The sequence below is a fragment of the Semicossyphus pulcher genome, unplaced genomic scaffold, assembly GCF_022749685.1.
Source record: "Semicossyphus pulcher isolate SPU_LCO1_2020_fin unplaced genomic scaffold, fSemPul1.0.p SCAF_17, whole genome shotgun sequence".
Taxonomy (NCBI): Eukaryota; Metazoa; Chordata; class Actinopteri; order Labriformes; family Labridae; genus Semicossyphus; species Semicossyphus pulcher.
Window position 1 is genome coordinate 19454097 of NW_027211681.1, and position 23537 is coordinate 19477633.

General features: G+C 42.2%; 1 protein-coding gene across 1 annotated transcript in view; it reads left to right on the forward strand.

The window, feature by feature from the left end:
• The window catches only part of mtnr1aa (melatonin receptor 1A a), a 41951-nt gene extending 19908 nt beyond the window's left edge, over positions 1–22043 (forward strand). The window contains exon 2 of the mRNA XM_069665385.1: positions 20535–22043. Coding sequence (XP_069521486.1) covers positions 20535–21403 — 869 coding nt within the window. The 3' untranslated portion in view covers positions 21404–22043. The remainder of the gene's footprint in view (positions 1–20534) is intronic.
• Positions 22044–23537: the final 1494 nt, after the last annotated feature.

The window sequence follows — 23537 nt, forward strand, 5'->3', positions numbered from 1 at the left end:
CTGCCTGCTACAGTTGATGACAAACCAGCACGGTGGAGCTGCATGATACCACACAGGTACAACCAAAACAATGAGCTTATAGACACAGGAAACAGGAAGTGCAGAGTCCATTGATGATTTTCTGAGCGTTTGTCACTCTTAGCGTCCCTTTCACATCGCACATACTTTATTTATATATATAATTTTGCAGCTTTTACAGTTGTTATTAAGCTATTTTTTCTTTTATAAATTGCAACAATTTTGAACCTTTGGTCTAACATAACTTTGTGAATGTCAGAGGGATTTATTTCAGTGTGTTTGACATTGTATCGACAAGACAAGTTTGTTTTATTGTGAAAAATACTGGACTTTTATGATGAAAGTTTGCACTAGCTGCAGCCATGTTTATGCCCACATGTTGCAAAATTCAGTTAACTTATTTATTTCCCTGGAATCCTTTTACTTCAGCTCCCCGTACAGACGACAACAAACCCAGAGACGAACTCAGATGCATCAGGATCCGTCTCTCCGTGCCTCAAAAGCAGCATCTGATATAAATATTCCACGAGGAGTGACGTCTCCTGGTAGCACCGGTTGTATTTGGGTCCTCCTTTCTACCACCAACCTTGTCTGTGTCATTGTAGCAGAATATTATATATATTTGCGAGTCGTCACAGACTGAAAGAGAGAGGGGTTTATATGACAAGCGTGGGCGGGTGATTGATGTCTGTCTCCCAGCTGCTCTGTGTGTTTACTCACGATGCTTCTTCTGTTTATCATCGGCGCATGACGCTTCTTTCCACACACAGATACAGTTTCTGTGTGCTTGTGATTGTGTGACTGTTCGCACACGCGCACCGTATGTTTAGTGAACTTCTGATCTTGTCATCATAATTATGATGGGAACGGCAGCACAGGATGTGATGCGAGGTTGAGAGACAGACGAATGTGGAAAACACGAGTGATGGGAAGAGAGATAGTGGGTTTTTAATACGGGGATTAGTGAGAATATGACATTCTGGCTGCTCTGTTTGTGACTTTGAAGCAGAGCTGTTAAACGCAGTAAATAGGAAATTAGAGACTGTGTCCAAAGCTTATGCTCTGAGTGACACTCAGTAAAAAAATGGAAAGATAAGCCGTTAACCACAGCAATAATAAACAGCTCATGTGATCAAAGCTGTGAAATGTATGGTATGTAAGTCTGGAAACGCAGTCAAAAGATGGCATCCAGAAAATGCAGAAAGATTCCCAACTATGGAATAAGGAGATTACATTGAGCTCTTTCGGGTCAATTGGGGTCAGATAGGATGATGGAAATAACTGCTGCACAAACTAATCATATATAATAAAGCTCAACAGATGCTCAAGCTCTGCTCTGACCTCAATTTTCCATGGGAACAGCAAGAATATATCAAAATATACAAAGGATTGTTGGCTTTAGGACAGTTGCGTAACTCATTACATTTCGGATCCATCACCTAAAACTATCTGACAATCGTGCTTCTTGCCATTCATTCTGATAATCGCCAAACAATGGAGCTATCATGGATATTAACTGTCACTTAAATCGCGCTACACCAAAGTCTCTGATAGGTCAACAGGAACCTGTGAGCGCACTCTACTCTTTCACTGTTCCGTGAAATGCACATTCCCATGAACAGAATAACAGACACAGGACAAGAATAAAGAGAAATTGTTACTGTTCTATAAAAAGTTTGATGTTAAGCAGAAGAAAAGTATCTACACACTCTGCGGGGCAACTCAGTAACCTCTTTAATCACCTCAGAACGAATCATGTCAGTGAGCACGAGGAATGTTTGAGAGTGAACTCCAGCCTAGACACAAGTAGCTCTGGTACTTGAAGTTAAATCAGACGTCACCGCCCGTGTTTTTTTTTTCTTTTGGCTCCTAGGGGGCAGCAGCACAACAAATGTATCATCAGCCTGTAAGGTTTTGTGTTAGCAAACAGTTACCTATTTTATCATCCAGCAGATACCATAGCTACATAGTCTGGAGGACTTGTTGTCTGGTTTGTTGCCACCAGATGGATGTAAGTTTGACATTTACTGTCCTTTTAAGCTCTGTTTTGGTCTCCACCAACTCTTAAAGAGGCGGTATTATGTTGTTTCACATTTTAAGACGCATATATAATGTTAAAATGTTGGACTAAAACATGGGTGAAGTTTCAAATCTGTATGTAAAAGTATGTTGGAGTAATCCCCAGGCTTCTCAGCTCAGTCTGCAGGCTGCTGTGAACGCCAGGTTTCACACAGTTTTTTTCTACACGCTGCACTTTGTGACGTCACAAAGTTCTTCAGAGAGCTGGCCAATCAGAAGAAAGTGGGCTTGTAGGGGCGGGGTTTCTTAAAGGGACAGAGCTGACTGAGATGTTTCAGGCAGAGACTGTATGAGGGCCTGCACAGAGCACCAGTGTGAAAAACATGAGGAGTTTTTTGAGCTGTATTTATGCTAAGCTACTCCACAGGTATCACAGAGTGAAATATGAAGCTTGAAATTAGCATAATACCCCCTCCCCTTTAAGGGAAATATCTGGCTCTTTAGCTGCTAAAAGTTCTAGTGTTTATAAGCTAGTTAAGCTAGCTGCTGTTTTTAAGAGCCTGCTGCTAGAAACAGGGTTAATAAGAAACCAAAACAAACAGCTGAAAGATGCTAAAGTGCTACCAAGAGCTGATAGAAACAGCAGGTTTGGATGCTATTTCTGTGTGCGTTCATCACTAACATCAACACCAATGTTGATTGAGTTTAGGTATTTATCAGAATCAGTATTATTGGCCAAGTATGTGTGCACAAACAAGGAAGTTTTACATTGCTCTCAATTTACATACAATCCGACATATTAGCTTGAAAACAAGGACAACAAGTTTGACAAAGGTAACACAAACATTAAACAGTAAAACCACCCAATCAGAAACCATATATTTAACCCCAAACTAGATTTTGAAATTGTACAGCAGCTGTGATTAGAAAGTGGAGCAACCCGCACACACAAACACACATAGAAGTACACACTCTGCATCAGCTGTGCAGTGTGATAAGCGCTCAACTTCCACCATGAATGAGACGGCCTCCAAAAGCACTGTAAGGTGAATAACTAGTTAAGTGAAATAACCTGAACTCAGCAGGGAGCAGTGTTTAGTATCATGCAGTCCGTTCTGTTTGAAAACCATATTTTATTCAGATTATCAAGGGGAAAATCATATGTGGGGATATAATGAAAAGAATCCAAAATACATAGTGGGTTAACTATAAGGTCATCGTACTTCAACCTCTGGCAGCAGCTATCTGGCGCTAGTGTTTCCATTATGTGGCCAAGTTCACTGTCAGTTCAGGAAGCAATGTGAGGTTCAGGCAGCGCCGTGAACAATAAGGGTGTGGAGGTCAGGGAGGCTGATGGGTGTACAAATGTTGTTCATAAGCTGTACAAATGTTTGGCCTTTGATATCATTGCTTGTTCCCTTCCTGTCTCTGACCACCAGTTAATTGAATCATGAGTCAAATTTCTCCCAATTCCAGCCTCCAATTCAGGGACTCCCCTCCTCTGTAAATCTGTATCTTGTTGTAACTATTGTAATGTGAAGACTTAGAGGAAAGAGGACATCTTTTTACTTAATTAATCATTGCAAGGAATAAAAGCATTTTTCAGCTAGTGGTTTATATTGATTTGGCAGCTACTTACAGTTAGGGATTTGTGTCAAGAATCAGTATTTTTTGGTACCAATACGTGACCGTAAGTACAGATAAGCTCATGGACAAACAGTGCTCCTGTCTGTATTTAACGTTAACATTCTGTCTTATTTAATGTCATTTTCATTCAATCGTTTCATTCCAAGGTAGCTGGCATCCGTCCCCTAGTGAGGAAGAAGCCACCGTCATCAGGCAACGATGTTTTATTGCTGAGGTTCTCTGGAGAAAGTCTAGTGGATCTATATGGCAGACAGAGCGAAGCGTTCGATAGTTTGGGCTCACTTCACCAACTGGTCCATCTTTGTGCAATTTATGTAAAGGGGGTAACACCAGAAAACTCACGAAACACAAGTTCAACATTCTATAAATCTGAAGCAGTGCAGCGTATTTGACTGCTTTAGCAAAGCAGCTAATGCTAACGCCATTGCTAGCGTTACTGCAAGTACGTCCTCGGCGCAGCCTCCGAGTTCCGGGGGCTCCGATGGCAAAGCTGCAGATGGGAGTTAAAATGCATGGTTCTTATAAATAAGCTAGTAGCTTTTATTAGCTGTGTCCCAATCTAGCGGCTGCAGCTTTTGGAGGCCATATTTGAAGGCCGATTGGGTCACAGCGGTGCATAAAAGACTGTCCCAATTCGAAGGCTAGGCTTCCAATAGTTTTGCTAGCTAGTTAGCCCACTAGCTACTAATTGCTAGGCGACAGGAGTGGCATTTGGTGATGCAAGGGTAAGGGCGGGAACAACTGGTTACGCAAACAAGAAATCCTCTATAGACCAGTTCAGTTCGGCTTTAGCGGCCTACGCAGGCTATGAATGGTGTAAGCCCCTGTATTAGGAAACAGCTGAGTCACTGTTGTTAGCTAGCTTCAGTTACTACTGCTTCTAAGCTCTGTTCCAATTTAATCTACAGACAGCCCCAGCTTCATCTGCAGTGGGTAATGTTAGCAGAAGTCAGACACCCAAGTTAAACTCATTCTCCATTGCTTATTGAGGGAAAATAACTTACTTCACTACAGTGGAGTCCAGTTGGTTTAAGTATGCTAGCAAGTGATAGCTCGCCTAAGTTAGAATTTTGAGTTGCCATGACAGCCAGAAAACTATTTATGTATTGCTTATTATTGTTACTGTTACCAATATCGATCGAAACCTATACCCATCCCTACTTAGTCAATTATTTGTGTTCGCACTGAGGTAAAAGAGATTCTTAAGCATACAGAATTTAAATTGAGAGACAATTAAAACCATGTTAAATATACAGTACAGCACGTGTTTATGGAATTGTGTATTTATTTGTTCTCCAAATTTAAACTTTGAGCAGAAACTTTCTGGAGTTTACTGTATCTTATCTTTCATTTTTTTTATTGTGCAGTGACCTCAGTAACCTTGAAGCCTGATGAGTGTGCTCATTTCATAATGAGTGGCAGTAACTCCTCATTAAATACTTGCTTTCCAGGGACCTAAATGACATAAATGGGATCAATCCAATCTTCTGACAGGATCAAGCTGCTTGGTAATTGCAAATGGGAATCCAAGCCACCCTGTAATTGGTTGCTGAGAGTTTGTGTGTGTATTGTGTTTGGTATGTGTGTGTGGGTGACACTGGGAAAAGTGAGAGCTTGAAGGGGACTGTGTGACAGTGTAAACCACAGCAATCGGTTCTCTAAACTTTAATATCGATTAAATTTGGTCACTATTTGGTCATTTTTAATCTAACTTTGTGTTGTGTCATACATTAACACTCACAGCTAATGTATCACAGTGTAGTGACAATATGTTTCATTGAAGTAGCTATAAACACTTGAAAAAGCCTGGTCGCACCAATATTTAAAAGAGGTAGCTAGGTAGCTTTGTTACTCTTTAAAACAAAAAATGATACACTTAAAACTCAGCAAGAAAATAATACTCTAAAGGGCCAGTTCGCCGATTTTCAACCTCAATCCTACTGGGCTATTATGCCCTGTAGGATTGAGGTTGAGGTTTACATACCGTAAAATGTAGACGATCCACCGGTATATTCTCGTCGTATTTCGGATTCTGTAACGCTCTGAACCATTGCCTGCAGCGATCAATGTCCTTGACTGGAAAATGGTAGCATTTCACTCCAGCGTGTCTCTTTGGGCACAATGCACGCTGGGTGTTGTAGGAATGTAGAATGGGCGAAACCACAAGCCACTGTTTGTACAACTTTCTCCACAGCTATAGCGCCAATTTGAAATGCTATTGTTTCATCGGCCACAGAGAACACCAGCTTTCACTGATTTCACTGACTGCTTTTTCTGGGGGCAAATTTCTTCTTTAAAGCAGCTCCCTTGAATCTTCCATTGCTAGCTTGCGCAGAGTCAAGTGCTACTCTTCTGAATTGACCTCCCGTGTCTAGTGTTAAACCAACCCTGGGTTACAAACTACAGATATACAATATATTCTAGCTTTACATTAAGATACATTGAGTTAGGTTGATGTGGTTTAACTTTGTATGCTGCAGTTTTTATAGATAAAGAAACAAGTGAATTGAGCGGAAAAATGATGTTGCCTGATCGGTGCATGGACTGGAGTACTTGACAATACCCAGTGTCACATTACAGGCTGGTATCAGAACAACTCTTACCATGTAGTCACAACCTACAGCCACATGGCCTCGGACATCAGATCAGATGTTCTGTACTGTAAGTGTGTCAGACATCAGTTCAGCAATTCAGCTTCCAAGCATGACTCCATGTCATCATAAAGCCTCGACTGTTTGGCATCACCCATTAACCTGCTGGAGTTTCAGCACAACTAGGAGCAGAATCGAATGTTTCAACGCCCTGCATGTGACCATCTGCAGACAGTACCTATCTGTTCATGTATACAGTAGCCCTCTGTTTACAGAGCCGGTTGCGTACACTCTTGTGTAACTGACTTTTGGGACTTTTGTTGTCTTATCAATTTTCACTTTGTCTTCAGGAAGTGGAGCAGCGTCTGGATATGAAGACACAGACGTGGTCTAGTTATTTTTTAGGTTACCGGTTGAGTCGAATATTAATTTAGTTGAAGCATACATTAGGAAAACATTTGTTATGGTAGGTCAGTAATGAAGGCGGCAAAACTTTGGTTTATTGTTGTCACGGCAAAGTGATAGGTGTTGGTTATTAGAGGAGACAGGTGGAGTGCAATCATGGTGTTGGGCTTGTGTGTGAATGTGTGTTAGAGTGAGATAGAGAGAGAGAGTGTGTAAGAGGCAGTGGTCAACATAACACTCTACTCAAACCCATCCCGTGTGTCCTGGTTGGACCTGTCTCCCCCTATCTGGGTCAACCCATCAGCCCCCTGCCGCGCTTGGCACTGGTCTGCCTTTCAAAGAGCTCCTCCAACCACTCAGACTGGAATCACCTGTTGCACATTGAGGCAGGAAAAGAGGGGGTTAAAAGGTCCCCTCTTTGTGAGGAGGTGAGCCGGGGTAAGAACCGCCTCCAAAATCTGTTTTCAGCTGATAATTTGACTGTATTGTGTTCCAATGTGCTGCGCTTTCATTGGCTCTTTGTACGTTTGAAGGGATTTTCACAGTGTTTGTCTGTATAAAGGTCTGTTTTTGCAACAATGCCGCTTTTAGAATTTAGTTTTAGGAAATGGTGCTCTTTGGGGATTTGTGGAGAAAACGTGCTTTCAAAGCTGAGCTGAGCCTCAGAAGGCACGACGGTGACACTGTAAAATGAGGTCATTCTGCGAAAAATACTGTCATGAAAATGTAGATCGTTTGAAATAACCGAGGATTTACTGCAGCACGGGATGAATACAGTGTTTTTGGCATCCCAGTCATAGTCGTAACGCTAGCACAAGAAGGGCTGTCAGGTTTACAAACATTTTTAAATTGGACAAAAACCGTAATTAGCTTGAACACTAAGCTTCATCCTTTACTATGACTGTCTAATGTTACTGCTACTCTACTTACAAAGTCAGCAAACAGCCTCGACTTCCTCCCATCCATTATCTATACTGCTTATCCTGCTCAGGGTCGCCAGGGGGCTGGAGTCTATCCCAGCTGGTATCGAGCGAGAGGCGGGGTTACACCCTGGACTGATCGCCACTCAATCACAGGGCTGACACATTGAGACAGACAACCTTTCACACTCACATTCACACTTACGGGCAATTTTAGAGTCACCAATTAACCTAACGAGCATGTCTTTGGACTGTGGGGGGAAGCCAGAGTACCCAGAGAGAACCCACACACGCACAGGGAGAACATGCACAACTCCGCACAGAAAGGCCCCCAATGTTCCAACTGGGATTTGAATCAGGAACCTTCTAGCTGTGAGGTGACAGCACTAATACAGAGCATCATCAACTATGTATTGAATATTTCCATCAATGTCGAACCAAAATACTTCATCACATTACTTCCTCGATGGCTTAGTGTCAAGATTATTTTACCACATTAAAAATGAGTGACAAACCTGAACTCAATGTCGCACCAAGAGCAGAAGACGATACATTAGAGAAGTTGGACAATATCTTCTTCAATCATTTCACAGCCAGTTGCTTACTCATAGTTTCAGCTCCAATAAGAAATGTTTCCAATAAGCCGGTTTGAATCGGAGTCGGAATCAATCAGCTGTAAGTAACAGAAACCAACTGATTCTAGGCACTTAACTCCTAAGAACATCAGCACTAGAAACTAATAACCTGCCAAAGGAGTGCTGGAAATAGATAATGTACACTGAACCTGTCCATCATTTTATTGTCAGAGAGCTGAGTGCAACAAAATGCATTATATGTGATTTAGATTACAGCTTCAAACAGATGTAAAAATAAAACAGCTACGGCTTTAAGGTTTAATTACGTAACTAATACATCACAGTCTCTGTGAGCAGTGACGTGCAGGGAATAATCTGCTCCAGCAGTCTCGTATAAATGGTTGGAAACGTGACTTCAGAAGCCCCCACGTCACTCACATGTCTACAGTATGAGAGGGGTTAAATTCACTCTGGGTACTCGCGTCAGCAGAATAACCTGCACCTGCCGCCACATTAATGACAGTTTGCAGAGACGGGGACTCAGCAGAAATACTTTTATTCAAACAGCACTTAGACGGAGGTCTCCCCAGGCATTGTCCTACTTTATATCCTCCATTTGTAACCATGGATGGTGAAAAGAAGACCGAATGTGCAACAATGCATAGAACTCGTATAAATGGTGTTTAGTTTTTCTCCACTTCATAGCAGATGCCGTAGCTGAACCACACAGTGTGGCTCACTGGGGAGCAGCTGGAATACTGTAAATCTTTGCAGCACCAGCAGCTACAAGAGCTGTGGCCACATGGTTCATCCAACGCACAGCTCCTCAGGGGAAATACATGTACAGTAACCCCCACACTGACCTGATGGTCAGCAAGATCAGGGTTATGCAAAGTTTTTTTTATGGTGAGATAACATGAGAAAAAAGTAACACAACACAAAAATGCTAGACAATGAGACAATAGACAGACAATAACTGTAACACTAATGTAAGATTTTATTGTGAAAGAAAAATAACGTACACGTTTGAATTTTTCTCCCTGAAAGCAGTTTTTATTTTTTTTTGTATTGAGCAAAAGTATTACATGTCTGGTGAAAGTAAGGAGAGAAAAAAGTAGTATAAAAATATTTTTCTGAAATTTTTTTTTCGGTAAGTAAGGGGAGAAAAACAATAGTATACAAATTTTCTTTACTTTTTGTTTTGTTTTGTTTTTACATGTTTTGTACTGAGCAAAATTATTACATGTATGGTGAAAGTAAGGGGAAAAAAATAGTATAAAATTTTTTTTCCCCGAAGGCAGTGATTCATTCATGTTTTTTTACATTTATTTGTACCTAGCAAGAGTAACGTGTGTTGAAAGTAAGGAAAGAAAAAAAGTACTCAAAACATTTTTGGGTGATTTTTTTTCTCCCAGAGGCAGTGTTTTTTTTTTGTTTGTTTGTTTTTTGCATTGAGCAAAAGTTTTACATGTGAAAGTAAGGAGAGAAAAAAAAGTATAAACATGTTGTTTTTTTTTCTGAAGTGAGTAACGTGTGGTGAAAGTAAGGAGAGGATATAGTAGTGTACAACATTTTCTTTTCAAAAATTTTTTCCCAGAGGTAGGGATTTTTTCTCTTTTACATTTTGTACTGAGCAAGAGTGTTACATGTGTGGTGAAAGTGAGGAGAGAAAAAAATGAAGTACAAAAATATTTTTTATGTTAAACTTATAGTTATATGAAATATACATATATATTCATATTATAAAGAAAAGATAAATACTTCTACATCTACAACTAGAGATATGAATTCTTATGTCTATCACCAATAACTGATATGCTAATATAGTTAATTTCCGTGTCTGTTCAGAGAAACAGGTTAATGCTTTACATCCTGTTTGGCCACTACTTCATGACACATGAAGACTGTGTAATCAGATTGACAACATGACATTGGACAACGTGTCTAGGGGGCTTTATCTGGAAGACGTGACTGGACCTGTCAGCCTGTGTCAGGCCACCAGCTGTGGGGGCCTGGCTGACATCCAGTGTGACACCACCCGTGGTGTTTTGTCAGCTCTGCTCCCTAAGCAGAGAAAGTAAGTGTGCCGGACAGGTATTTTCACAACACATGAACCTCAAAAATTGTATTGTTGGCCGCAATAAAAAAAGAGGCCTGGCGATTTGAGATTGAGAGTGCTTATTTATTGTTTTTGAGGTTGGATGAAGTTGGCTAGTTAGGCGGTAAACCTTGCCTTATCTGAGATGTTGATAAAATCCCACTCTTGCTGCGTCCTGGTGCTAACACCCACAGGACATCATAACACTGCCAAGAAAAAACAGGAGCCCATTTATCCTTCCTTAAATAAAGACAAAATACTTACTTGAGATCTAAAATGTGTAGCTGTTTGCAAAATTCCACTCTTATTGGGGAAAGAAATGTCCCACTGTTTCTAAATTAGTGCTGGACAAAGGACATTGTGTGCTAACCTGAGAGTATTCCCATGGAATCTTGTACCTAGTGGAACTCTTCCTCCGCCCGATAAAAGAACGACACAGAAGCACATAATGAAAATTCATGGATGTCCTGAGTCAGGAAATAACCTGAAATAAAAACACAGGCCTTCATGCTGTCGTCATGATAAGACATTTTTTTAGCGCCGCTGTGTTTGTTTATGTTCTGATTAAAACTCGATTCTGACATTTAAACAATCTTCGGGCTACTTGTGCCAGGCTGCTGCATGAAAACAGCCGTGGTGCTTGACGCGAGCAAGAATCAGGCTGGCAGCAAATAATGCCGCTTCCTCTCTGCTGTTTCTGGTTCTCGCAGCGAGGGCACTTGAGGTCACTTTGTAAATCCCTTCTTTCCTCCGCCACACCAGGGTAGGAATAAACAACTTCATTTTTTAAAAGCCATGTCAAAAGTGCTTCCCTTTTTACCCCACTCACTATTCTCTCAGCGGCTGGGAAGAAAATCTCTATAAAGTCATGGAGAAGGCTATTGACACATATTTTGTCCTCCAGCATCCGTGTTGTATTATTAATGTACTGTACGTTTGGTGTGTTTTTGTGCTCTTGAAATAGCTTCAGTAGGAGAAAGTAAGGAGATTAAACCTGCCGAGAGTCTCATCATCCACGCCTGTCACCGGCTTCATTCATAAACACAATATCCGTAAATCCAATAGTGACCCCGGGACATAATCACTCTGCGTCTTCATAGGGCTGCTTCAATCTCCCTCTGTTTGTATTCTCCTCCAACTCTCTCTCTCTCTCTCTTTGTTTCTCTTTCTCTGTGGATTATTATTAATGCAGTTCAAGTAGAGTTCCAGCATCACAGTTGTTGTTTTGTGTGCATTTTGTCACATTTCCATGCACACAACCGGAAGCTGCCATCCCGCGGACGAAGTGCCACAGTAATCCGCTTTTTCTCCCCCCACCTCCCCTCCTCCACTGTCACAGTGATAGCTGCGAGATATTTTGAATGAATTCCTCACAAGACCTCGCTAAATGCCCCCGACACACAGTCACAGACAAGCACAAAAAACACATTATATTCTCTCATTCATCAAGGACTCATCTTTATTCAAGACTTCTGAATGTTTTGGCACAGTTACTGATCGCTGAATCATGTATGAGCAGTCAGCCGCTCAGTAACGATGAAAGGAAAAGTCACAAGAAGGTAGATTTCTCAGACGGGAAGGTACAGAAAGGTGAATCTCTGAGGGCTTTTTTAACAAAGCAAACCCTTCATAAATACTAGGTCGTGGTGGAAGAGGCAGATGAATACGTATTCAGGTGCATCTGCATTTGAATCGTCTTTTTGTTTGCGGTGGTTAGCAGTTGATTCATGAAGAAAACCAGAGCAGGTCAAAGACAGAACACGTACAGTCTATCTGCTCGCATGCACTCATTTTGCAGTAGTGTAACTGACTTGTAATAAAGGTTTTAACTGCTCAGGTTGGAACAAGAAGTGGCATTTAGTTCCAGATTAAACTACTGTTGTAATACAAGTATCGTATTGGTCCGGCAGCTGGATAACCGCTCTGGTAACGGGCAGACCTTAGATCCATTTTTCAGTAACACACTCGCTCTCTTGTCTCCTGAAGCGGCCGCTTTGAGGACAACGGTCCACGATTTTCTCTGTTACCATCTGTTAGCTAAGACTGTTAGCAGTTAGCGGTACGGCAGCCCATTGTGACTTATTTCCCGGCCGGGGAGGGCAGGCCCGGTCTTGGAGCTTAACCAAGTTGCAGAATGCCGAGCTAAGCCCACTGAGAGCGCAGGAGGACGAGGCACGGAGCTCTGCGGCTAGCCGCAGGGTTACATGGCGCTACGGCGGCCTGTAATCATTTCGGCCCGCCATTTTCGGATATTACACTCTGTGGCAAGAATTATCTTAAAATTGACATCATAACTCTGCCTCAGTTGTTGGTTAACTTGGCCGACTTTTAAGCCATTTCTTTTGGACGATCAAAGTGTGTCTCCATCTTTCATCCTCCTGGCTCTGTAGTCGTGAGTGACAGCTGGCCTCGGTCATGAGGGGTACACTCCCTTGATAGATAAGTAGCGCCGTCTACCGTTGCGAGCGTCCATTGGCCTTTAAAAGTTTGGCCCCCGAATATAAAACGATCCCACATTCTCAGATGTAAGTCAAGGGGAAAAATATATATATATATATTCCAACCAATTCGGTATATGTGTTAAGATTGCTGTACATTTGTTCTGAGTGTTTAGTCTGTGCTTATGAAGGAATCACCGATTCACCTGCTGACGGTGGTCGGGCCAGAAGCTGATAAGGTTTTCAAATTATTTCTCGCAAAGTATAAAAACCAACTTATCAGCAAAACATTCAATATCAACACCGTGCCGTGTGCCATCCTTTTATGTTACTTCTATCCAGGTGTCTTGTACGCAGCACTGGGCGTGACAGGCAAGTACATTTCAAGGTCAGGACGAAACACAGCTCTGACTAGTCTTTGCACTGCTGTAAAAAAAGGAGCCAGTGGTTTCTGATTGAAATTCATAACGTGAGAAATGCATTTGACTATCCATGACGTGTCATAAATGTGTGAATTTACATATTTGACATATTGAAATGTATTCGTATTCCTGCGGTGGTTCCTCACACATTAACATACATTAATATGACGTTCTGCGGTATGTTCTGCCAAGCGCGCCGGACTAAAGGCCTTTACGTGGTTTAACTGCACATTCACAACTCTGACCCAAGTAACTTCCCCTGACAAGGTATGCAGTTAGATTTGACTTTTGACCTTGGGTAATGAAATGCCCACAGTGCATCATTAGAGCAGTGGGGACATAAGGCCACATTGTGCATGCAGCTATTCAGACCTGCTGCACCTGCAGCACATACACATCAGGCGGAGGCCTCGAAAATCTAAAATAAAACTCAGATCGCCTCCACTTTTCAAACATCGTCAGAACATGTTTCTTCTATTTTAAGAAAGAGGCGTCATATTCATACTTAACATTAATCAGTGCAACAGCCTGTAACAGTTGGTAGACAGTTGTCTGCGCAGACTGCCAGTAGGTTGTCTGATACTCTGCCAGAAATAAGCCAATAAGGAACTCGGAGAAAGTTTAGTTAGGTCAGTGGCTGGGTTACAATATAACTTTCAAACTGAGCTGCATACATTCGAGTTGTTTTTTTTTCTGAGAAATACATATTTTCATGCAACTGTGGGGAGAAAAAGTACCTTGATCACAAACATACATGGAGAGGGTTTCTTTGAGCTTTAGGTTTTCTTTCATTTCCTCATTTTATGTAAGCAAGTGAGAGTTTAGATTATAAATATTTCTCAAATTAATGAATCACTTCTGTTAGAAAAATCTATACCTACACCATCAGCATTTTGTAACTCAGAGTCAAGATTTCAGGAAAATGGTATATTGAACAATGAATTGGCATTTCTGTGTTAAATCGTCTAATGAGAGTTATCACAAGGTTAATATATTCCATATCTCACAGCAAGCTGTCTCCCCAGACTGAATAACTGTAAATGGAGGGCCTCGGTCAGAGAGGTGACAAAGACCAATGACAGAACTACAGAGTGCTGACATAGCACATTTTGAGTGACAACAGACAGAGCAGCACTTGCTGGGCGTCATGTCAGAATACTGAAAGACGTCACTGCAGGAGACGCAGCACGGCTCCGAGAGCAAAACACTGGTGTGATACAATGGGAACCGTCACTCTTTAGCTGTAGTCCAAAGCAATCTGGAGGAAACAGACAGCTCACCGCCAGTCTGACAACATCCCTGCTGCAAAGCGTGAAGGTGGCAGTCTCATGCTGTGGGTGCTCTTTTCAGCGCAGAGGGACAGGGGGGACTTGTGGGGCTGGAGGAGGAATAAATGCAGCTCAATGTGAAGCATTATGTTAAGGTGACAGTTTGTGTTCTTGCAGGAGGGATATTCAGCCAATTCCGTCACACAAGAGACTACGTGTGAACAGTCTGATTAACAGAGATCAGTACTTGGCTTAAACTTAATTAAGGACTAATGCCCAATTATGGGGAATAACCGTGTAATTGGTGAGGCCTGTGGCTCGGCCCGTGTTTGTGTTGTCTGTTTGGGAGGGCGGCAGTGTGAGGGGAAAATAAGACACTGATTAGAGAGTGGCTCCTGCGTGGATTAACGAGTGGAAAGTTTTCAGCGTATATGATTGGATGATATAAAAATAAATAGATTACCTGATTTGATTAAGAATAAAGGAGGCATAGTTTGTGAATGGAGAGGAGCCAAGTGCTGGAGCTTAAATTATTCCATGAAAGTAAGTCAATGAACAAGTAAAAGCAAAAGATTTCAGAATGGAATAGTCTCCCCGGACTGCACGTATGCTAAGCTCCATATCAAATGGCAGCCCCTCCGTATCACTGCAGTGGCTTCAGGACAGTAAAGTGACAGTCCTGGCATGACCCAGTAAAAGCCAGGTCTTAAATCCCTTTGGAAAATCTGCGGAAAGACCTCAGTATAGCTGCTCACAGACGCTCCCCTTTCAGCCTGACTGAACTCGGTGTAAGTGTGCTCTGAAAAATGGGACAAAATCCCAACTCGGGTGCTCCAGGCTGTTGTAGCCTCAGAGGTGACACTGCAGCCAAAATTAATGTTCAAAGTACTGACTTGGACCGTTTCAACTAATTTGGATGTGATGCCTGTTTTTTTTTCTCAGTATGTATAAAATCTTGTTTTTTGGGGTGGGTGCTAAATATATTAACACCACATTCAATTTTAAGATTATTCAGCAACACCATAAACTGTGAAACATTCTGGCAGGATACCATCTCAATGCACTGGGCATCTTCTGTCAGCTTTCCCGTGGCAGGAAACTCTCAGATGGGCTTCACTTGTACCTAAATCCTTACAGAAATTGGCTAAAAGTGTTGGATTGCAGAAATGGAAAAAGGGACACAGCACCAAGACATATCTTTCCTCGAGCCAAATGAAAACTCAAAAGTGATGCGTCAATCACAGGACCAGTCACAGTGACAGAGACTGTGAGTGAGAGAGTCGAACAGCCAAAAGAGCCAGCTGCCTGTAGGCCCTTCATGACATAACCTTGTCAAGGTCAAGGCTATTAATGCTGAGTGACTTGAGTTTAAAATGCTGTAACAGGGCGGTTACAGTAAAGAGTAGCCAAGGGAGGGAAAGGGAACCCTTTGAATATGACTGATGCAAGTTGTCTTAACACCGTCTTTGAACATGGAAGATGTGCTCGCAGTTGGCAGCATGCATAGAGCTTGATTATGAGCAGCCAGCCTTAATCTTTGCATACACACATTTACCTGTTTTTGTCACTTAGGAGGACCATTCACTGAATTACAATAATTATTTTTAATTGTCTTACCTGAATTATAGTTACTACATCTCCATCTTGATGCTTTACCAGTTATTACGCTCTAACCACAAAGTGTTACACTGTATCTTTAGGGGATCCCCTGCATGTCTACAAGTGACAGTTGAGTCCTCTGATTGTCACTTTGTAACTGTTGTCCCCACAATGTAGTTAGGACAAGTAGACACACACACACATGTTCACATCATGGAAGAAGTGTTTGCAATTAGCAGTATGCAGAGCGTGACTATGAACAGCCAGCGCTAAGCTCTGCACACACTTATACCTGTTTTTGTCACTTAGGAGGACCGTTCACTGGTTTACAATGAATGATTTTTTTTTTTTTACTGTCTTCCTTGAATTATAGTTACTACATCTCCATCTTTATGCTTTACCAATAATTAAGCTCTAACCACAAAGTGTAATGCTTAAAGTCAAGCTGAAACGGCATTTCGAGAGTATCTAGCTTCCGTATCGTAACATATTTCCGAGTGAAACAGGACGTGCAGGCGGGACATATCATTGGAGGGATTTGATTTGATCGTTGAGAAGTGGGCGTAGACAGACTCCACAGCGCAGTAGCTAGCTAACTGACCGAGCGTTCTTGGTGCTCTGCGGCTAAATGTTGCAGATTGATTGGTTGAAATTGTTTGGTGCTAGCCTACGTAAGCACACAGGATTTTTTTTTTTTACAGGAAGAAAAAATGATCGGATTTTGATATAAGAATAGGAAGAAATGGATTTTCTGTATTTTTTTTGGCCTATATTGTCAAATAGATGCACAAAGTTACCGGGGATGTGACCTAAAAGGATTAAAATGAAATTTTTCATTTCACCTCGACTTTAATCTTGTGGGGATCAGCTGCGTGTCTATAAATGCCGTTCCCAGATCGTCACTAACTATTGTCCACACAATGTAGTTAGGACAAGTAGACACATACACATGTTCACAATCTTTAAAGTACTGGTGGTATTGGTTTGTCAAAGTGTTTGTGCCCAAACCCACAAAAAAAATGAGCAATTCCCTTTAGCTTCATCAAGTGTTTTAGCATATTTAGCTCAAGGTTTTATTTCTATAACTTGCGGCTTAACTGTTCTGCTTCACTATCTTCACTCTCAGTAAACTTGTTTTCTGCCTCATTCGTTCAGGTGTTCAGCAAAACAAATCTCTGTCTGTATGCTACCTGCTTACTGCTAAATGGCAGACATACAAAGTAACCGTCTAGCTGGAGAATATAGTGGAGCATTTAGCTGCTTAAGAAATTATGTAGTTGGTGGAGACCAAAAATGGAGCTAAAATTGTTGCTCTCTGTCTGCAGATGGGTCTGGATGGGTAATTGCAGCTTCAACACTTACACTGATTTAAACTTTAAAGCAAGTTTCTAAGACATCCGGTGGAGCTCTTGACCATCTAAAGCAGCGTTTTGATGATGTTTTGTTTATATTGTTTGCTTTACAATCACACACACGTACATGTTTATCTACATGCATGCACGTGAGCACATGAGAAGATCTCATCAGGGTACGTTTAACCCTGAAATAGCCCTGCCTGACAGCCCGTTTTGGAAAAATGTCCTTACCTTCTGTGTGTCCCCACCCTCAAGGTCCTCACAAAGATAATCATACAAGAGCCTAGGCACACACACAGAAAGGGAGATAGAGACTTGCATATATACACACACACACGCATACAGTAAAGCTCTCCAGCAGCCACGGGGTCTTGACAGCAGCAGGTGCACCTAATTCCCTACAGAGGGCAGCTGAATGACAGATAAAAAACTTAATTAATAGCCACATGTGATCTCTGGGAGTAGAATGGTTGGTATGTTCAATCTGAGATAACAGGCCACTGGGCTGATCAGTAGTGTTCTTCTCATGCTCAGGTGAGACTGACAGGCCTGCCTGCAGGTTGTGGGAGTGTGTCTGATACTGACAGACCAAACGTCAGCGCTGAGATGAAATTGCTCTGCAGTGATTGCAGAGATATACGATGCGCTTAGTTCCCATCTGACAGCCAGTAAATGCCTCCTATCATCTGTGACAGGGTGTTGTCACATACGCAAAGCTGGATGTGGACCTGTCAATAGGCTTGGTAATATGGTGCTTACATATACATGGAGCACATTCCTCTAATATGTAAGTGACAGCTGTGAAAATGCTATGTGGCTACATGTTATGATCCCCCAGCATCCTCGTGACAGGCCACTCATCGGTGACTAATGCTGAAATGCACAGGTCAGCTTAATTAAGGGAAACACAGCGGTGTGTGTGAGGCTGTTTCCACAGAGCAGAATAAAATATTTTCTCTTTTTTTCTTCTTCAGGAGCACATCATGCATTTCACTTTAAAGAGGCTGAGGATCAGAGTTGCTGTCTTGTTTCCTCCCTGCATGCAACAGTGTGTTCTCCAGCAAGCCATGTCTAATTTCCCCCATCAGTGCGGCGGACAAAGAATACACTTGTGTGCCCTTGATTACCACCCAGCCTGTAGATCATGTTTGCTCGGTACGCACAATGAGGAGTCCTTGTTGGCAATTAGAAAAATGCATTATTTAGAGACAGGGACCCCCTCCCTTTCATTATTCACAAACAACAAAAGGTGACAACTGAATGCAAGTTGAAGTTCACACACGCCAAATTATCAGGGGGAACGACACAATGTGTTCATTCATTCACACAAGCATACATGGACATACACACAAACTGTACGAAACTTACAGATGCATTTCCTCTCAAGCCTCGAGGCCATCTCCCTGTGGCTTATGTAACGAAGTAGCAACAAAAACAAATGGATGTCCTGAAAGGATCGTGCTGGTGTCTTAGCATATTTACAAAATCCTGTCCCCTGTAATTACCGGCGGACATTTTCCAAAGCGTACCATAGCTTTTTGGGTTTTTAAAACGATCGTCCTTTTTGCCAGGCAGCTAAAATGTTGCATGGACATAAAGAGACTTGGACCTAGTTTCAAATGATGTTTTGTTGTTGTTGTATGATCTATGATGTCGTCCTGCTGCCTGGGCCAGGCTTTAAGTATATGACAAGGATAGCAGGGAGCAGCAAACCTTAACCAAAGCTTGAAATCGTCCATTCAGAAACCACCTGGGTGACATTACAGAGGTTTTTTAAAGCTGCTGTTACATGTTTCTCTACACTATGTCCTCTTGAAGCTGACATATGCCCCTCCCTTCCCTGTCTAATCCTACGTAACCTAATTTTCAAATCGCAGGAGGCGCAATATTTTTTAAGGGTGAAATGGGTTAAAAACCCATTCAAATTTAATGCTGTGCTGCAGAGATGTTCTGGTCTGCACATCACACACAGACCAAAGACCACAGTTCAAATATCTTCGCTCTGTACACATCCCTGCAAAAATCACAACATTAATACTAATTCATATTTTTCAATGAAAATGAGAATAATGATGTAAAAATGATCATTCCCTTTAATATCGCGAAATTGCAATATAAGTCAAAATAATCGCAATTAGATATTTTTTCTAAATCGTTAGGCCCTGTTGGCAGCCGTAACCATGGGGAGGCCTGTCAAGCTTTCAGAACAAAGAGAAATGCTGAAACGGTGTGCACGTGGAATCTGCAAGTCCGACAGCAGATATCCTCAAAGTTAAGAGGGGGGTGTCATATTTTTCACGTTTCATAAGCCAAGAACTCGAGAGGAGCGATGTCAGACACGGAGTAAACATTGTGGAAGACAGTCAACAGGTCTCCGCTTGCGATCCTGTCTGGCCTTCGCCACCAACACCGATGATGTCGACACAGCCTTTATTTTACCGTCGCTTGGTTTGTGCCGTTGTTGTGACAAACTTGTACAGGACTTTGTTGGGCTTTCCTGTCGAGCCTTTAGGAGAGCCAGTGGATGGATCAAGCTAGCGATATGCGAGCAATATCCTGACGCGCTTTAGTTTGGTTTCGGGAGCAATGGGCTAAAACATATCAGATAATGAAAGTTATAGGGAGTCAAAACTAAAATTAGCTTAAATAAAACAATATATTGACTGTTGTTCTTGTATATGATTGTCCTTAACATGAGTTGTCAAGACGTGGGGTGCCTGACGCTTGCATTGGGACCGGCGTGGTTCATCCTCAACACTCCGCTGACAAATTATATTCAGGATGCAGCTTTCAAATGCGTGTTGTCGTCCTTTCTGTCGAACTCTCTCTGATATTTGGGAACTATTTTTCCAGAAATTTGCTATTAATTCCCTTGGAACATCTCTCACTGTTATAGTTGAAAACGGCATTTACATGGCGGTGCGAAAGCTTGAAAGGCATAGCAACAGTAACCAAGGGGGGCGGGACTAAGCAGCTGTAGCAAAAGTAATAAATGTTCTACGACAGCAAATTGTGGTACAGCACTTTTCTAGGCAGATAATTCAAGCAATAATTTCCCTGCACCATCACTGATGCTGTCTTTGTCTCATCCATTTGCATGACCAATCTGCTCTCCTTCTGTTGTCAATGACTAATGTGTCCTCTCTTGTCTCTCCCGTGGGTGTGTGTTTTGTCTGCAGGGAACATCTTCGTAGTGAGCCTGGCGGTGGCAGACCTCGTGGTGGCCATCTACCCGTACCCTCTGGTCCTCACCTCCATCTTCCACAATGGCTGGAACTTGGGTTACGCCCACTGCCAGATCAGCGGCTTCCTCATGGGCGTCAGCGTCATCGGCTCCATCTTCAACATCACCGGCATTGCCATCAACAGATACTGTTACATCTGCCACAGCCTCAAGTACGATAAACTGTACAGTGACAAAAACTCAGTCTGCTATGTGATGCTAATCTGGGCACTGACTATAGTTGCCATCGTGCCCAACCTGTTCGTGGGGTCGCTCCAGTATGACCCGCGAGTGTACTCGTGCACCTTCGAACAGTCGGCCAGCTCAGCGTACACCATTGCTGTGGTTTTCTTTCACTTTATTTTACCAATCATGATTGTCACATACTGCTACCTGCGCATTTGGATACTGGTCATACAGGTGAGGAGGCGGGTCAAGCCTGACAATCGTCCCAAGATCACGCCTCATGACGTTAGAAACTTTGTCACCATGTTCGTGGTGTTTGTGCTCTTTGCTGTTTGCTGGGCGCCGCTCAACTTCATCGGCCTGGCCGTAGCGATCAAACCGGAGGTGGTGATCCCCCTCATCCCCGAGTGGTTATTCGTGGCCAGCTACTTCATGGCCTACTTCAACAGCTGCCTTAATGCCATTGTGTATGGTGTGCTGAACCAGAACTTCCGGCGCGAGTACAAGCGCATTGTAGTGTCAGTCTGCACAGCGCGCATCTTCTTCCAGGACAGCTCCAACGACGCGGGCGAGAGGCTCAAGAGCAAACCGTCACCGCTCATGACCAACAATAACCAGGTTAAGGTGGACTCTGTCTGAAGGAGAACTCTGAGGAATACTGAGCGGACGTGAACGGACAAAAAAAAACGAAAAAAAAGCTGAGTGGGGAAAATACCAAATATAAATATAAAAGCTTCGATCCACCGAGCTGTCAACAGACTGTCATATGGTGCTAACGGACCTCTGAACAATCACAGTAAAAACAGGGGTGCATATTATCTTTGTCTTTTATCAAGCACTTTGCTTTGACTCTGCAGTACCTGTAGTACAGTAAATATATGATGTCCGTTTTGTTTTCATGTTTACAGTGATTATATAAATGTATCATGCATTATATAAGTATTTATTTTGTATGAACTGTCATGTAGTTACATAGTAAGATATATCAGGTTCCAGTACAATGAAGACAACACTTTATCAGGCCTATAAAACATTTCTGCAAAATTTGGTTGAGAATATATCCAGAAGTTTATGATGAAGTCAACCAACTTTATTAACCTCATTTGTGACACTGTAACACTAATTGAGTGCGAGCAATGTGGGTTGCTGCTGTCTTATTATACCCTGCAATACATTAGGTGGAATATATATTTTATTCTCTCTCTCTCTCTGCCTCTATCTCTCTCTCTCTCTCTCTCTCTGCCACCTTGTGAGCTCATTATACCGTATGCATGGATATCAGGAATTGTTCATATGCAAAATAAAATCTGATATTGACGGAAATTCTGCTTCAGTCCGGCGTCCAATTTACTCACAACTCCATCGCGACTCTGTAAATGCATTCTGCGGCTCTTGTTTATAACTGTGTGTTTTTTTCATTCCTCTCTATTCTCATAACAATGAATTCCCCAAAGCAATATCTGAGAGTTTGGTACGCAGCCTAGGTAAACACAACCAGGAAAGAAATACCAGCTGTTAAATGATTGAAGCAAGATGTCAGATTTAATCGGTCGTTGAATGAGAAAAGTAGGTCAAAGTTCAACCAGGAAGTCAGAAGGTAAACATGGCATGGACGGCTTACATAATCAATTTACTCTTCCTAATTACTTCCCTCTCAAGATATGTATATTTTTAAATTGGAGTGATCGTCTGACTGCTTGTGCTTGCTGCCCCTGTTCCCAGACCTCAGCTTAATGTCGGCGATGCAATGTTATTATCCAAGCTGTAAACAACCCTGATTTATCCTTTAATCAGTGCGGCTTGTTTTCAAAAACGTCATCAAGGTTTATAACAAATACCACAAAAGTTTCCAGGTTGGTGGACACACCTACCTTAAACTAATGTAGCGATGAACACCATCTTTGTATTTTCACTTATTTTTGAAGTTGTATCTGTAGTCATCCATCTTTTCTTTGTTTGTTCAGCCATAGTAGATTACTGTACTGTACTTGCAGAGACCAGAAAAGCAGCCGCTTAGCTCCGCCTACCCTCTCTGGCAGACCAACCACTGCTGGCTGATGGAAAAAACGTCACTAACTGGGCGCCGCTTGAGATTTTTTTCCACGAAAGTCACCACAGACAGCCAGTCTGTAATACTGCAAATGCAAAGGCTTTCATCAGTGGGCCATAGGCTCAATCACCATTGTGTTACCTCATTCAGAGATAGATAGTGACTTAACAGTAGAGATCTTCACGGGTCCAAAATTTGTGCCCGAACCCTTAGAGACCTGTTATTGTGCGATCCAGAACCGATTTATCTGGGACCGTCTATTATTTGAAAGTTGGGGCCCGAACGGAGTTATGTCGGACCCGACCCCGGCCGGACGAAACAGAGGATTATAGAACCCGGGTCCCGGGTCCTCGTTTTCCGGTAGACCCGTGAAGACCTCTACTTAACAGACATTTATTTAAATGAAAATCTTCAAGATTATCACTTTAAAGCTCCTGTGAGGAGTTTTTAGCTGGTTGTGAAGCAGACTGAAATGAATAATGGTGCCTCTATGAGCTACAAAACCAACCAAGACCATCAGCGACAGGACTGATGACATCTTTATGGTAATTTTTATCTCCTGTAACCACTGCCGTGGGGTAGGTGTCAGACAAGGCGGTTAACTCAGCCTTTTCTCTGTATTTTCCACAGCAAAGATTCACAGCGAGTGATACGTTTGAATGTTAAACAAAAAGCAGGATGTGATTTTTTGTTTTACATTTTTTACAGGACAAGATCAGCAAA